At 42.5% G+C, this 17,964-nt stretch overlaps 1 protein-coding gene and 1 pseudogene across 1 annotated transcript in view; both read right to left on the reverse strand.

Annotated features, from left to right (window-relative positions):
* Positions 1-2,234: 2,234 nt before the first annotated feature.
* LOC115401116 (E3 ubiquitin-protein ligase RNF26-like) lies at positions 2,235-3,806 on the reverse strand (annotated as a pseudogene).
* Positions 3,807-12,456: 8,650 nt separating this feature from the next.
* LOC115400708 (huntingtin-interacting protein 1-like) overlaps positions 12,457-17,964 on the reverse strand; it is a 13,334-nt gene continuing 7,826 nt past the window's right edge. Inside the window, exon 9 of the mRNA XM_030108719.1 lies at positions 12,457-12,651. Within this exon, the coding sequence (XP_029964579.1) occupies positions 12,457-12,651 (195 nt within the window). The remainder of the gene's footprint in view (positions 12,652-17,964) is intronic.

The raw sequence follows: 17,964 nt of genomic DNA on the forward strand, positions 1-17,964 counted from the left end.
TTGGCACGTTTTGTCCATTTTCCTGATCAGTGTGAGATCTCCGCTGGAGGTGTGAAACTCATGTATAATGAAAAAGGGAAAAGCTGCCTCTGTGGATTTTTTTTTTATTTTAATTTAAAAAATTTGGGTTTTCTGATCAGTTTCCATCACAGTTTTGCACCTTTACTACATGCCAACATCAGGTGGTTTGAGGCCCCCGGACTCTGTAGGATATTTAAAGTGAGTTTCCTGTTTACACTTAGTGTTCTGCTTGCCAGTGTACACACTCCCTTTTCTAAATTTAGACTAGCATACAACATTGCACACAGTATCTCCTTCCCTGTGTTTGTCATGGTCGTGATACAGGCCATGTACAATGAATACACAGCAAGATATAATCATACTTTTTTTCCATTTGGTGAGACTGGATTGCAGGTTGCTAGCCTTTTTTTTCTTGGATCTACAAAAAACTGTAAAAAATGAGTGTTTTCTTCTGAAAATATAGTTTTGTTTTGTGTCTTCTTTTTCTTAAAGACTTTCTACTTCATATGCTGTATATAAATAGTGGGATGATAGAGAGATTCCAGGAAAGTCGGATTGTTGTTTTATTCCAAACACATTACATCTTTAAAAAAAGAAAAAAAATACATTCACACCCTCAGATTGGTCACATAGTTCAAACATCCTGCAGGGAGCTACAGGTCATGGCTCTGTGAGTAACTTTTGAGTCCATCATCATCATCTTTATGAAGTAATGCCATCAGTTTCTTATGGGGGGGGTATGGTACCTGAGAGGAACAGTGTACAAAAACTACATTCTCTAGAAATCACTCAAAGCAACCGCTGACATTCAGGCCACGTTCGTTCCTGAACCTCTGCCGGGAACAGAAGAACATCAGCTTTGCATAACTGCAGACGCACCAACTATGCATAAAAGTCATCTTTCATGAAATCATTAAATATTTGAAGGAATTAAAAAAAGCTTTTTGAAAACCAAGTGGACCCATGACAGGTGGCACTTTAACCTTCTCACTAATGTGACTCGTCAATAATAATTCAATCAGTGGTGCCCTGTGAACTTCAAACACCGATCAATACCAACACCCCAGCTTAAACAGCAAACAGAGAAAGAAATACAATCTATAGAATAAAACCTTATTAGTTTATGGTCCTTTTAAATGGCAGAGATCTGTTTTTATTACAATGTCAAAAGAAAGGGAAAACCATTTATAGATTATCTATCAGTGGTGACTGTAACACACCTCTACTGGAAGACTGGAAAAAGCCCTATCAATAGAACTAAGAGGAATGCAGCCTGACTGGAAAATCCCAAATCATCCCCCAATACCAAAAAAAAAAAGAAAAAAAAGAAAGAAAGAAACCTCACAAAAAAAAACTGAAATGCAGCAGAAATCAAAAGTGGTCATTGTTCACAGGAGGAGGTTTAAACATAGTTGAAGAGCATTCGTACATACAGCATGTGAAGAATAATCTATGGTAAAGCAGAATGTAATGTTTCCTCCTTTTCTCTTTCACAGTTTAGCCCACTAGAAGCACAATCTTTTAAGACATCAGCGGCAGTAAACATTTCAGCATCAACGTGGCAACACTGTAATAAACACGGACATCTCATATCCGAAGCAGACCGCAGTCTTTTGCTGACGCCACACTAACTGTACAGACTAAACAGAAAAAAAACACAAAAATGATAAGGCAAAGAGTGGCAAACTGTGAGGAAAAAACACTCAATATGGCCAGTGGTGAAATAATTTAGTACCAATTTTAAACCCATCAGCCTGCCTAACTGAATAATTTCTACATGATGGTAAAATTATTGAGGCAGCTAATGGATTTCTTGCATGTTAGCTGCAAAAATAGTGTTGAAAACTTACTGAAGGTAAACAGTTTTTATAGTATGGACACTGATGGTGCTTTTTAAAGAGCACAGGCCACATATTTCAGCTTATGTTTTAACAGCAATCTCTACTTTATTGTCTAAATCTAGTTCAATAAACCTCAAAACAGTCAGAACTGGAATAATTATTATTATTAATTACCAAGATTTCCCACTGTGCACACCATTTTTTTTTTGTTGTTTACTGCAACTTTTGTTCCACGCTTTAGATCACAGTTATTTTCGGGTAGTGAGCGGTTTCAGGCTTGTTGCATAAGTCAGTGCTGAGAAGAGTTTGCTATTTTTGGTCTCATTCTGGCCTTATGCTGAAAACATCAACACCCCCCCCCCCTCCCCCCACAATGCATCACATTAAATACAGTCATTCATGCTTTATTTCAGTGGCAACTGATCTGAAGAGCTGAGATACTGATAGTCAGACGCGTATCGAACCGCTTCTCTCCGTCTCTCATAGATAAACATCCATGGTGTTGAGGATCATGTGGCGACAGAGTGGGCAGTTCTGTTGGTAGATCGGCTGCCTCAGGAGGATGTTGGTGCACTCTCGCACCACAGGTGTCTGCATGGCAGCAGCACCACCGTCTTGGTGAAGTCCTGACATATCACGCACTTCTTCCTTTCCTCCTGCTCCTTCAAAAGAGTCAGCAGATTCTCATCTGATGCAGCTTTGCTTTCTGTCCCCGAGGACAACTGCTTCTTCAGCGGTCTGTCTCTGCTCGATGAGGGGGAAACTGTATCCTGCGGCTCCTGGTGGGCTGCCTCTCCAGCTCGTCCATCTGGTGGGTCTCGCCTCTCCTCCGCTGCGTCGCCATCGCCTCGCGCTCTGTCGTTGTCACTGTGCCGGTTCAGCTGCGTCCGCAGCGCCAGGCCCAGCTGGCTGCTGTGCTGCGACAGCTGCTGCCAGAGCCCTCTCTCCAGCAGGTAGAGGCGATGGGCGATCGACTGCAGGTGGTGCATGCTTCTCCGTACGACCAGCGGGGTTCTCCGCAAAACTGATGTGAGGCGGAGGAGACGCCTGTACAGCCGGCGCAGGGTGGGGAAGGAGTTCAGGTAGTCCACGATCTGCATCGCTGCATGCTGGGTCAGTCCCGGGTTCAGGTAGGCGGTGGTCGTCAGCGTGATGGTGACCGTGAGAACCAGGCCATAGATGTTTAGGATGAAGATGCTGACGAACATGTGCACCAGTGAAACCAGGAAGTCCAAAACCAGCTTACAGGGAGACCAAAGCAGAGCCGACGTGCCGACCAGGGTGCTGTGCAGAAAGGTGAGCGTGGTCAGCGCGAGCTCCACCAGCTTCTGCAGCGGGGCGGAGACCGTCTGCCACGCACCGACCACAGCCAGGTACAGGTTCTGCATGGCAATCAGAGCATAATTTACCACCGTGTTGGTGAAGTAGACCACCAGGCTGACGGCGATGCCACAGCCCTCCAGCACGGCCAGCAAGCCTCGACACAGGTGATCCTTCCCGCGCAGGACGCAGTGCAGCGACAGGTAACCCACCATCTTCAGGCTCTCCAGCAGCCCCTCCAAAGCCAGCAGCAAGGTCCCCAGCAGGTACACCGACCCGTGGGCAAGGTTTGACGTGGCCTCAGCCAGAGACACCAGGCAGAACACTGTCAGGTTCCCCAGCTCCAGCAGCGAGCCGAGGAGCAGTGCAGGGAGGCTGTTATGAAGGCGACGACCGCCAGTATGGTCTGTACCACAGTGTGCACGACCAGAAAGTTCAGGTCCAGCAACAGACACGCCGTGTCCAAGCATTTTCCTACTGTGGAGATCACGACATTGACCAAACCCATGATCATGTATCCTCAGCTCTCAGGTCGCGCCCAGGCCAAAGTCCATGACTCGTTTGTTTCACCACGGCGACACATCCAAACGCTACATCTTATCCGGATCGCTCCCTCTTGAACCAGTGGAAAAGCTTGGGTCTATACGGGCTGCTTTTTCATGCATTCTTCATATTTGTGCCATTGACGCGACAGAATGAAATCACATACAGACGCGTCGCTCGAGCGGATGTTTGTTTTCAAACCAGAGATACACGCTTCCGCTTGTTTTTTGCGTTTCTCTTTTGGACATCGTTCAAAAACGTCCCGAAAACACTTTGTCGGATGATGCGTAACTTCACAAAGCATTCGAACTACAAAAGCACGCCCGGAAATTAGAAAAACAATAAGAAAAACGCACAAAAAGCTTCGGTGTGGCTGCAGTTGTTCCCGTGGCTGCCATTTTTGTTTAGGTCAGCTGACTTCACTTCGCTATACTGAGCATGCGCAGCATCCGACTCAAATGACGTCAGATGAAAACAAATAAAATCTGCATTTCTGTAACGATTACACAAAGACAAGCATTATTATATGACTGTTGCTGTTGTTATAGACATTATTATTAGTTTTATCAGTTTCGTTTTGTATTTTTTTATTTTTTACACCAGTTTAGAGAGAGTTTTTTTAATTAGATCCAAAACAGATCTTCAATCATTTCATTGCAATATGCTTTATGCCACAACTAAAATATCATGAATGCATTTATGATTTTACTGCTTATATCAGTAGTAGGAGTTATAATGATGATAATTAAATTACAGTGGTGACAGTGCTAAAATGTTTGATATGCAGTGGAATAAGCAAAGTGGATTTAGGATATTATAAATTGCACTAGGCTTGGATGGAAAAGTCCCACACCAAGTGTGGTTCAAAAAATTTATTTATTTATAATTCTGGATTTGTAACAATACAAATCCAGAATTATAAATGAATAAATGACATATTTTTATACTCTTACAATTTATACTTCTAGGGAAGTAAAATGAAGAAACTTTTTGTTTCAAGGTATTTGTTTTTAAAATGTTGCCTTTTGTGTCAGAAACATTCCCTGTTCTTCAATTTTTCCTTTTTGTGGCCAAGTGATGATTTGAGTTAGCGCTTATATCTTGTTTTATAAACACGCCCACATCATTGGAACTTGTCATACTTGTGGGGACAAAAATTGCCTTCAAATAAAAATCTTAACTATTTAATTTGGGTTACAATAATACTAAAAGCTGGACAAAGGCCAATGCTACATTAAGGGTTACAGTTAGACAGGTTGTTATTATGATCAGTTTGTGAGTAAGATTGCAGAAGCAAAAATAAGTAAATTCACCTCGAAAACCCCAGAACCAGGGAAGCCCCAAAACACTCTATCTCTCCATGTGTGTTAGAAGTAAAACTGGTTTAATATAATATGATAATATATTTATTTATGAAGAACTCGCCAAAGTGCCGCACACACATTCAAAACATTAACATTTAGCAGGGGTTAATGGATTAGCGCTAACCCTTAAAAATTTCCACATCATAACTTTCGGCATTTTCAACCTTTTGTGACACATTTCCGGGTTTCCAGTATCTTGACCCGTTCCATTTACATGAAGACAATCTCACTTGTTGAGGTACACACTCCCATTACCTCAGCTACTTCAGTGACAATGATCCAAAGCAGCTTTGCCGTCCTGAACAATATCAGCAGCATTTCCTTCCCTTGTGGCTCATCCTCCCCGTCGAAGCAGCTCGGCGCTGAGCTCCTTGTTCCAGCAGAGGGAAACTCTGCTTGATACGATCATGGGAAATCCTGCTCTGATTTTTTGGATGCTTGTCAAACAACATTTGTTTTAAGCATTTTAATGATGCAAAGGGGATACAAGGTCTTGTGCATTACATGCAAACCTGCTCCTTTTATGGTAGCGCCCCTTCCCTCTGGTGCAGCTGTCAGTTTCCTCTGTTTGTCTTCTAGCTGACCAAATCCTTCCTTTCTAAAGATGGGGGGTGGGGGTGGAAAAGATGGTCTTTCATCTACAACTCTTCTTTAATAGATGGCTGAAAAGTTCCTGTATAGGTCTGAGGAGAAATCAACTGCCCCTGAATTCACTGGCATCCCTTTTTGCCTTCAGATATGATGGACCCTTATTAGCACATAACTGCTTCCAGTTTTTGTCATTTTGTTGGCAAATCAAATCCACAGCGTGCAGTTTCAAGACTCCTGATATTATTTCGTTCATTTTCACTCAGCGGTCAGCATAATCCTGAAACATTAGATCCCCGTTTCTCCTGCTTGAAATCCCATTCCTTAGTGATGAAGAACATTAGAATATCCCCTGAAATCTGACCACAAGCTTGAAGAAAAAAATGTGTAAAACACCAAACATAACCAAATGGATAGAAACATGTGAACCAAGATAAGCTTGAGCAGAATGAAACCAACACAATAACACAAACTGGGGTCTTTAATACAAAGAGCTGAGGATTCACGGATGAGTGGTTTACAGAAATTAGACTTCTCACCTGCTGGGACACTTCCTCCCTTTAAAAACCTCTGAAAACATTCACCCCTCTTTCTCTCCTCAGAAAAATCTCTTCTATTCTCAACTGGGAATTTCAGTTGGAAACTTAAAAAAATAACTCTCACTTCTATTTTCAAATTGACTTGTAAGAACATCTCTGATTTTGGATTGAATATCATTCATCCATCTTTGATACCTCTTTATCCAGTGCAGAGTCACAGGACAGTTAAATATCAGCTGTTGAAAATTTTTGTGTATCCATCCATCCATCCATCCATCCATCCATCCTTCCTTCCATGGAGATGATCCATGCAGTCTTTGGTTGCAGATAGGACACATCCTACACACAAGACAGTTTCACAGATTCACATTCCGCTACAGGGATAATTTCAGAGATTCTACCTCTAGTTCATGTTTTTGGACTTGTTAAAACATGCAAACTCCACATAGAAAGGTCCAACCCAGACTTGGAACTGGGATATTCAATAGATGGTGTCCACTACAAAACCACTTTGGCCTTAGCATTGTCTAAAGTGTTAAGTATCTGCTGTTGTGCTGTGAATTGTAGCTTTTGTGTTGTGTTCCCAGATATCGAGGTTTATTTTAGTTCTCAGAGTTCAGATCTTCTGCTTCATTGATGATTTTGGCTCCTGGCCAGTGCACCAGACTCGCATGCATTTACATTTGAGTAGTTCTGTGTGTGTGTGTGTGTGTGTGTGTGTGTGTGAGTGAGTGAGGACAGGGGGCAAGTGGCAGAGTAGAAGCATCTCTGGGAAAACAGCGACTCCAAACAGCAGAAATCACTGGAGTGCAGACTGATGGAGACCCGGAGCGGGACCCCGCATTCCTGTGTAGTGGTCCGCCTCTGCTGTGCACCGAGCCTGCTAAGGAGGCGGCAGAGGAAAACTGATGACGAAGGTGAGATAAAAGAGGCAGAGAGGATTCTCTTTGGGTGACTCACTGGGATATGAATAGGATGAGTAAGACAGTGGAAGTCCCTCAGTGTGACTTTCCTGCACTATGATGGTCTTCTCAGGCCCTTCTCTGTGCATCTGCAGGATGCCATCAATTCCTGCTTCATGACTCATCATGGTGCGTCGGTCCCAAAAATCACTGAGAGTCCTGGAACCGCAAAACTCATCTTCCCCCTTTATGACAGATAAATGCTCTGCTATAAGCACAAAGTAGGTGCATCCCCAAAAACAGTATCAAGGTTTATTGTTTGGTAAGTCATTTATACACTTAGAAATATATAATAATCTTAAACACTTTCAAAATTTTTTAATTGAATAATTAGGTCACCAATGAAAAAGAATACTAAATATTATGCAATATGTTATTACTTTGAGAAATGTAATACACATAACCTGCAAGCTTAAATGTCAACAAACCAAACAAAAACATTAACTAACTCCTTGATAGTATTTTAATGCATTTATAATTGATCGCATTGAAGAATTTCCATATTTTACAGAATATTCTAAAAAAACACATGAACAGATGAGAATACAATTTAGTGCCAGCTAATCTGTATTTAATTTCCCATTTTATTTACTAATTTATTTACAAAATGTCTGATAATAATACATTCCTTTTTCACTTTTTGCTCATGATTGCATATTCATGCAAATTTAACAGTGCACTGAATTTTCTTTAGTGAAGACATTAATTTATTCATACATAAATCCCAGACATGTATTGTGATTTTTCACATTCATTATTTTTGTCAGAGTTCAGAACAAATGACTGCACTGACTGAGGCACAGAATTGGTCAAAATGCATAATAACTTACAATGTACATATATTTCATCTTCCCAGTGAACTGAGAACTCATTTCATCTGAAGATGATTCGCTTATTACAGTAAGCGAGGTGGTGCATTCATTAAAACTGTAACCAGAAGCTGCTTCTTCTTTATGTTCCTTCATTAGAAAGTCATGAAGCCACTTATTGAACAGAATATTCGCCTGTCATGTTTCTCAGGGGATTTTCTCTGATAGAAAACTCCAGTAATGAAGTGGCTTTCAAAGGTCTCCCTGGGGGAACACCATGTGAGTGTAAGAAAAATCAGACGATCGAGGGGGAGGTGGGGGATGCCCTGCATAATTTTTTTTCTCTGAATTTTTGAGAAGATAAGAGAAAAAATGAAATCAGCTGAGACTCCATCTGCAGACAACAGGAAGAGAGAGAACCAGACAAAACAGCTTAGATATTTGTGAAAAGGTTTCCTGTTGCCTGGATTGAGATTTAAGTCAACAGAACATGATGTGGGTCTAATTATTCTTTCTTCTGTTGAGGAAAGAGTTTCTCATCAAACCTTTTGACAATGGTGTTCTCCTGAACTGTCGCCATTGATGGTGGATGACGTGTCTTTATCAGCTGATGACTCTCCTTTTCCCAGCCCATGATATGATTTTTCCTTTCGCAAAAGTATGTTGAAAAAAAAACCTTCTTGCCTGAACAAAGAAAGAGAACAGAACACTTCTAAATGAATTAAAGGCATAATGAAGCTAACTGAACTAGTAGGACTTGGGTTGGGTCGCTATAGGAGAGGTTGTGTAAAGTGAAGGCCAAAAACACATCGCCGATTCCTCACCGACAGCCTGTCCAGGTCTTGAAATTAAAAATGTTGCATTTTTCTGAAATTAATTTTTTGCTTATCAGACAAATTAAAATACCTCCAGAAGCTCTGGTACCAAAGCAGTGTGACAGCAGTGAGACAGCTGTTACAGCTGATAAAGACTGACCAGACAACAGCATTTGACAAGAGAGGAGTTCTGCTTTTTAGTGGCTTGGATTATAATTTTATTGTTGAACATATTTTTTTCAAGGAGGAATTACACAACCCATTCAAAACACTGACGAACTATACTTTCACAAAACTCTTGGACAATGTGATCTTTCTCAGACGCTGGTTGAATAAACCCTTTTCTGTTTCACAGAAACAACTGGGTTGCTTTAATAGTTCTTCAGTTGCTTTTGAATACTTGTTTCTCTTAATGACACAGAGAGATAAACTCCATGTATGAACCTTTTTCATGCATGACCCTTTTAGGTTTTTCTTAATTCGTTTCCTTCCCAGGCAGACGCTCTGCAGGAACAGGCCAGTGGGCGGGTTTATTATGATTTATGCCACTATTACATACAATCACCATGGAGAAGCAATGTTCAGCCGCCGTGCCATTATCAAAGTGTCCTCTTTGTCACAGTCCTTGTTGTTGTGACGGAGTTTAGCAGAAATTCAAATTTCTCTCCCACTCTTCCCCCCCGCGCCCCCTCGCCATACCAGCGCCTGCTCAAGAGCCCCCCATCCTCTGGAGCGGCTCGGACAATGGCCGCCTCTCATTCCGGGTAGACTACCCCCAAAACAACTTGCTCCTGGGTTTTTCCTCAGTGGCTTGGAAAGAATGACTTCTTTTCCTCTCCTTCCTTCCTTCTGGCTTTCCTCGGCCCATGAGCACAGCACTGTGAGGCCTGGCGAGATAAACAGAAGTCCTGAGCAATCATCAATCACGGAGGAATGGCGTACAGGGAGCACGGTCAGGGCACTCGCGCATCAGGAAGGGAAATCTTAAAGGAGCAGGGTTCAAGGCTAAAAGTGTGCATCCTGTCAGTGGAGACGAAGCTGATTATCTTTTTTAAAATCTATATTAAATCTTGCATGTTATGTATTCAACTGAATTCTGCTAAAGCAAGCAGCTTGACATCTCACAAAAGGGAGTTTATTTTGAGTTTTACTGAAAGTTTGACGAGAAGCGAGGAGCCACTTAGGTTCAGTATGAATCTGCATCTCGTGATTTTGATTTATCATTTAAACGCTAATCAGAATGAAACTGCCAGTTTGATGCAGTTTCGTTTGGCAAACAGAGGGTTTGATCTTCCCACTAAGCTTTTTCTTTATCACAATAATCTCTTCCTGCAGCTCATCCGACGACCTCATGAACCGTCCTTCATGTCAGGGCCGCAGTATGAAGAGTCAAGGGATCCGGCCAAACGAATGGGCCATGTTCCACGTTAACAGCAAAACAAAGTCCTTCACCTCTTAGCTACAGCAAAAGAAAACCCAGAACGTTGCTGTCTACTCATACATCCACTCTGTGTGTTGCAGCTTTATTGATTGTACTCACCAGAGGTAGATACACACCTAATAGAGAAAAAAAATAAGGGAAACAACAGGGCAGGAGACTTGTAACACCAATGTCAATAGTGAGGAAAACTCTTACGCTATGTTAACTCTTCCATCCCAGGCTGGTTTATTCTCCCTCTGAAGATCCAGGGCAGACTTCGGACCCTTAGAGGTGTTGAGCTGCAGACCAACCGCTTAACTTTTTGCTGAAAAGGGCTCCAGAGCACATTGAAGACATTTAAAAATGGAGCCAAAAGAATTATCCTGAAAAAAAAAATGGTATTGACACACAAGCACACACACAGCATGCCACAGCATACAGCAATTAGCCTCATTTTATGTGTGTGTGTGTGTGTGTGTGTGTGTGTGTGTGTGTGTGTGTGTGTGTGTGTGTGTGTGTGTGTGTGTGTGTGTGTGTGTGTGTGTTTTAAAGCTTGACATCCCTGGGAAGTCTTCTTCCACAGCTTACATTTTTTTGATTTGTGCCATAAGCTAACATCCTGCTGAGAACAGTTCAAGCGCCAAAAAAAATTATCCAGATGTTGAGTCATAGTCTTATTTCTAAATATCATAGCTCTTGACTTGATTTCTTAATAACAAAAAGTTGGAGTTCTTCAGAAAATAAGGGGGGATCGTGTAGAAGTGTGTAGGTTTTGCCCTCTCAGCAGGTTCAGTCCAATCCCTGGGAACCGTGTGGAGGAGGGGATGGTGCTTTTCCTGCTTCTGTTTGCTTCATTCCCAAACCCAGTGGCCCCTGATATTCCCAAACGCCCTGTCCAGGATGTATCATATTAAATAAAGGGTGAAAAGGGGACATTCCTGCAATTTGTCCTAAAGGAATTTCAAGAGAGTTCTTGAAAATAGACTGAAATATTTCCCCTGGTTTCGTTATGTGTATTAATACGCAGTCCCCATGCTCCCTGTGCCCCACCTGGGCCGGCTGCCCTTGAGGGGCAGAACAATGTGCTTTTTTTGAGAACGCCTACGCCTCTGCTCTCAGCATAAACCATTTGGAGGGTGCTTCACTCAGAAGGAAATAAAAGCATCAACAATATAGTTTACACCCTCCTCCGCATTGATTTATGTCCTTGTGTTGTTAGGAAGTTTTCTTTAGATAAACATGAATATCGACAAATCTGATGAACAGGAACTTATGTGAACAACACGGAGCCTCTCTGCTGTAAAGCATATTGTAGAGAGTCAAACAATTGCAATTGTGCCCTGCTGTGAGGCAGCAGTACAGTAAACCAGACAGGAAGTTTTGTCGAGTTTCTCACACACATGATTACCCCTGCATTCAGAAAACGTGAGGAAAATGCTGAACTTCTGAGAGGAAAGAAAATGGGTTTTGACCGAAATAGATAAGTATTTTTTTTTTTTTTTAACAAAAATGAGAATCAAGATCCTGCATTCACTGTATATTAATGATGTCATTCAGCTGCATCATGTATAACAGCAGTTTCAAACACGAGGTCTGTGAAATCACCACAATTACAAAGTAGAACTACTGCGGCAGACAGGTTTATTTATCAAGTAATTCATATAGTCTGAACATTTTCAGGATGTTCCGATGTGCGTCTTCTGCAATACAACATGACATTTTGGGGTCCGATCCTATTTTGGTAAAACTGGTCTCTTTGTGGTCCCTCACCTATAGTTTGTTCAAAACACCTGACGTGCACAATGAGTATTTGTCACAAAATGTGTGGATCACTGGCCCTCTTTGTGCACCACAGCAAAAGTTACGATAACACGAGGGTTTTCATGTTCACTAAGAGTTTGGCACGAAAACAGATGGACGAGGTTCCCTCAAGCTCTCTCACGGCCTTTTTTATTTTGTTGCCTCCAAATAAAAAAAATGGAAAGCCATATCTAAATAGCCCAGCTTGAAATGGAGCTCTAAGATGACTGAGGATACAGCTAAAATAAATGGGAGTCTAGAAGTTCAACTATTATTCTTGGAGTATGGTAATAACCTTGATAAAATGTTCCAATAAAACACATAAGGGACACTGTACTGGGCATCGACCTCACTTCATCAAACCTCTGCAGGATAAAAGCAATTGAAATCAGAGCAGGACTGCTGCATCCGAGTGGAAATCACGGCCCAGCTGTTTATGCGCTGCTGTCCGGAGTCAGACCTTTGGCAGCGGTGACTTTGGCGTTATTGCTCTTTCCGACGCGGCTCTGCCCGGCGCTCAGAGGCGATCCACTTGGCAGCGACAGCAGATGGCAGACATGTTTTCCAACGGTGAAGGTTACAGAGATCCCTCCGCATGACACGTCCCGATATCCTTTGATCCGTTCCAACTGCATAGAGTCTGATAGTTCACACGGGATCAAATAATCCCAAGATTTAACGTCTGCTGTAGCAACACAGACGGTCTCGGTTTTTAGTGCCGTCTGTACAAAGTCTGCGGAAGCGTCATGTTGTGTGTAACGCATGTCGGCCCCCTCAGGTAGTCCTATCACGCCTGGTTAACCTGACCGGTACTTTTACACTGCAGCTGCAGACAGTGAAGCAGCCCTGAGAGAAAGATTCAATCAGCAGAGTTCACAGCGTCTTATTGCTATCAGGACTATTTTAGGACTACATGTGGCAGCAGAGCGAGTTACGGCTCTGAGAGGCGGGAGAGTTAGGGGAGGCACCTCTGGGGGAGGTGGCGTGAAAGAGAGTGTCTAATACGCTCAGGGTGTAAAATGGTGGTTGATACAATAGAGGAAACAATAAGTGTAAAAGGTCCAACAGTTGCATTTAATTAAACATTTCAGATAACTAATGGGCTTCTTATGAACCCCAACAGCTGTTAACAATATCTTTTGTTTAAATGAAAATACAGGAAGTCTCGCTTTCAGCCAGAAAAGACTAATATTGTGTATCAAAATAAGTGTGGCCTGTGAGTTTAGAGGCAGTTGGGCAAGTTTCACTGTCACTGAATGAGAGTTGGCAGCCTTGCTTCTTGTTTTTTTTTTAATGGTCATTGTTTTTGAATTAGCTTCAATGGGAAGACAGACTTTATCCACCCGGAAGTATAAGGATTTTTCCTTGAATGGTTCTTCTCTCCTTGTTGAGGGGAGCAGGATCTGGGAGACCTGCAGGGTCCTCCTGGACCTTCTCTGAAACTCTCCTGCTGCATGCTCCACATGCTTTGTCCCATGCTAAGAAGTAATTCTTGGATGAGTGCCAGGCTTCCTGATGTTTTTCACATTATAAAATATAATTAACATCTGCCGGGATCCTTTTAAAGCAAAACTCATGTTGTGTCAGTATGATTACTAGCTGTTACCTTTTGTGCCCCAAAGCCTATTTCACATTTTTATTGTATCTTTCTGTGTGTTTAATAAAATAAACACAATTTGTTCCCTCCCTATGGTATGTCCCTAAAGATCATCTGCATGGTAAGCTATTTATATCTAATTTTCCCTGCCCTCTCCTGCCCTGAGAATATATTTGCTCTGTACATCCCACGGAGATGTACAGGGCGGCTCTCTTACAGCTTGGCAAACACTGTGATCCAAACCCCGACATTCAAAACCGTGCAGCAACCAAAGTGCAGGAGGTCTGCCTCGCCAATATGATATGATGCTTTCTGGCTCACATTTTGTTTTTACATAGTTTGTTCAGGGAATCAGCCTCGCTGTTCTGTAGATAGCTGAATATTATCTTCTTGATGGAGAACAAAGTCTGTAGTCTGTTGATAAATGAAAGTGTGCGCTCAAGCAGAAACATTAGATAGTGCCGTTGAATGGCAAAATTCCTCCTGGACTATTTTTGATATGATTCTTGAGACTTAACCAGGTTAATTCTTGGCCTTGAGTTTGGGGGGGATTTGGGTTTGAATCCTGGTTGAAGCAGGAAGAGCATTAAAGTAACAAGCTCAGCTTCCAGCGGATGACTTGCATGTGGCAACCCCCGTAAAGAGGGGCAGTGAAATAGACATCCTCTTCCTTAGGTCGTAAATACAAGCCTGCGAGATAAATCTCAGACAGTTATGGCCTCATGCAGACGACACACAGCAGCCTTTTTACATTTCTTAAAAAAAAAAATCTGGTCATTTTTTGCATTGGTGTGAGCCTACAGTCTGTTAACAGTGTTCACAAAGCTGGTTGACATGTTATTCCATGACAGCTTGGAGAACCATTAAAATGATGATTACAGATTTCAGCTGGACTGACCAGTGGTGTTGTTCTGCAGCCACAATGACAAGAAGAGACAAAACTTTATTTTAAAACAAAAACATTTTTGATTTTTAAAATGCATTTCTGTTTACAAAATGGACCATGAGCATCACTAATGACCAAATTGAGGAAACAACATGAAAAAATGCACAAAAGCTCAAAGGATCAAGACCCATGTGGGAAAATAGTTAATTAATAAGTGTGTAGTAGAATCTAATATTAAAGCAATAGTGTGTTAGCTGGTAATTGAATGGAGAATTAAAGCTCCTCCAGCTCTTTGTAAATGTGACTCTGGAAAAGTCAGCAAGCTTCTCCGCACTGCAGGGAAGCTCGTGTGGCACAGATCATATAATGAACTGTGTAAATTAAGTTAGTCAACACCAGACGACCTGCTGGACTGATAAACATGCAAGTCTGCTGGCCAAACCTCTTCAGCTCATTTCAAGCTCGCTTAGCAGTTGTCATGTGTTTTTTTTTTTTTTTGCCTGTAATGATTTTCTGCAGCAGGGCAAAACTTAATCTGATCCTCATGTCCTGAAGAGTTCACCATAGAATAAGAGAACATTTTAGTGTCACCAGTTAACTTCAAATGCTTGGTTTTGGACCGAGGCGAGAAAACCTGCAGAGGAGAACATAAAAACTGCGCTGAGAGGCCACGAGGTGATTATCCCCGATACCAACATGCGACAGTGAAAAATGAAGAAATTGTTTGTAATGACACATTCTGATAACTTCGGTATCACGTTTCATTTTAGGAAGGCTTTAGATGATTATCAGATGCTGAACTCAAGCTACATGCTGTTTACCCATGATGCCATTTGTGGTATAAATCTTAGTTGATCACCCACAAAAGCCCTTTTTACAGAAACTTACTAAATCAGGCCCTAAATAGTCCAAATAATGAAAAGCGTGTCATTTATTTTTTAAAGTGACTTCAGGGTGGCCGACCGCAGCTTCTTTAAGCTGAGAAGAGAAAGCATTAAATTAACCAACAAAACCAAAATGAAGACATTAAAACACAAACTGAACAATTAAAATGTTTATTTCCACACAGTAGTCCTCATTAAGCAGACTGTAACCTTATTATTATTATTTTTTAATTACTCCTGGGTGTGTCCTGAAGTTTAACCCTCTGAACTGCATCCACTGGAGTTAAGACGTGTTGCAGCTGGTTGAGGTTTGAGGTTGATTCTCCATGAGAAACAACAGTTTATACCATGGAAAAAAAAATAAAAAATAAAAAGTGACAGGTCACCAGGCACACACAGTTAATTCACATCATATGATCTGGATGCTAAATTTATAAGGAGCCACTCCTCCTCCTCCTCCTCCTCCTCCACAGCCCTCATACCTACATCCAAGCTTCATTTACTAAAAAGTGAAATTATCCCCCAAACCACTGAAGGTTTTCTGCAGAGAGAAGTCAAGTCCCAGCCCTGTCGGAGGGACATGTATGTTTTGAGTGTCGTGGCTGTAAATACTGTGTACAGTGTCTGTCTCTGGACCTCCGCCCTCCTGCTCATCTAAAGATCCTCCTTTGTTTTGCCCGCTGCAAAAAACACTCCACGTTAAGTTCACCGAAACTCCACACTCATATTTATACAATTAAAAAAGGCGGAGCGTCCAGCAGCAGGGGAGAAGTCATTGGAAGGAAATCTAACATGGATAAATGAAATGAGAGGTATTCCGATCTGAGTGAGAACTTCTGCTCCTGCGAATGAATCCGACTCTTTTTACAGTGGAGGACTTCTGTCTGCCCCTCCTGCATCATCCCTCCTCTCTCTCTCTCTCTCTCTCTCTCTCTCTCTCTCTCTCTCTCTCTCTCTCTCTCTCTCTCTCTCTCTCTCTCTCTCTCTCTCTCTCTCTCAGTTGTTTCCAGGAGGTTTAGTTCCTGTCAGACTCCCTCCACACGCACACACACTCACTCACACACACCCCTCTGCAGCAGCAGCTCCGGACGGTCAGCATGGCTTTACGGGACGTTTCCTCCGCGCTGCTCGGACTCCTCCTCCTCCTTCACACCTGGGGAGGTGAGTACTGGACGCATCTCACACGCGCTTTGGCTGATGGACAAGCAGAAATCGGCTGGAGTTATGTTTATGAATGCAACGAGTTAGTAAACTGCAGGACTGCTCAGATTTACAGACTTTCTCTCCTCTTTGCATCTTGTCCAGTTGTAGAAAACATTTGACACTTTCCTCCTTGCATTTGAACTTTATCCTGCACGGAAACTTTGCTGCAGATCCTCTTCAGCTGCAGAGATGTGACACTGCACAGTCTCCTTTTGCTTACATTAGCATTTGCTGTAATATGCAGCGAGCTGACTGCTTGGTTTCCCAACCCTCAGCTCATATAATCACACATAGAAAATGCAGTTACACCTCCATTAACTGCAGTGTGTTGGTATTTATTGAGCAGATGTGGGATTTTCTCTCCTGCTTTATTGATCTGAATGCATTTTCTTTGCACTGCTGGTTTGTTGTTTTTGCCTCCTGTAATATATAAATGCAGGAATGGAAAGTCCAAACATTCACTTGGATATTTGTGGCTCGGTGTTTGGTCTCTTGTTATGAATGAAGCTGCCAGATTTGTGGGACACCTATCCTGTAAAAGTTCAAATTAAAACTTCCACTGTGGGGCCAGATTGATGGGCTCTTTTCCCTGGTGTATAAAGTGAGTGTGAATACTTTTCGACATTATTTTTAGCTCCTTGACACCCAAAGCAGCCAGGTTGTAGTAAGGGAGCTCTCCTGCGTTCTGTCAGCTCTTCTGTGTGTTGCCAGCAGTGATCAAGTGGCTCAGTGCTGCCCGGGCAGCGCTGAATAGCTTGACTGTGCTTCTCGCACAGTCAAACACATTCCTACAGTGAGATTTACTCACATCGCTCGGGTTTACGTGGACATATAGCGTGTCTGTGTGAAGCTGGGGATAGGACTTGTTCACCTGTGCATTTCATATTCATTGTTGGCTGCAGTCCAAACTTTTGAGTCTGTTACATGAGGCTCCTATTAAAAGTAGTTCAGATGAACATTTATTTATAGAAAGCATATCAGTGTGGATGTATATGCAGGAGAGAGGGCACACCAACACACCCTTCACTGTCACTATAGACATGTTTATCATGCTGGTGTGTCTTCACCTGTTTGTTTGAATCAGTGTGTGCTCCCTCCCTCCCTCCCTCCCACTCCTTCCTCTCTGGGAGCCCGACTTCCTCCTGTCTTGCCTTCAAACTCTCACCACGCCTTGAGCGTCCCCATCCCGGTGTGTGGAAGCCGCCCTGCCTCTTCGCCTCATTGTGCTGACCTCCTGGGGCTCGGGCCATTGTCTGATCTCTGTGAACTCTCTGCTCTTCACATCATGAACTGGGCTCCCCGGCTCTCGCTCCTCCTCGCTGTGGTCTGAGTACAGACCTGTTCACTGTGTGGAGCGGTAAACTGTTCAGTG

This window comes from Salarias fasciatus, chromosome 14 (genome assembly GCF_902148845.1).
Source record: "Salarias fasciatus chromosome 14, fSalaFa1.1, whole genome shotgun sequence".
Taxonomy (NCBI): domain Eukaryota; kingdom Metazoa; phylum Chordata; class Actinopteri; order Blenniiformes; family Blenniidae; genus Salarias; species Salarias fasciatus.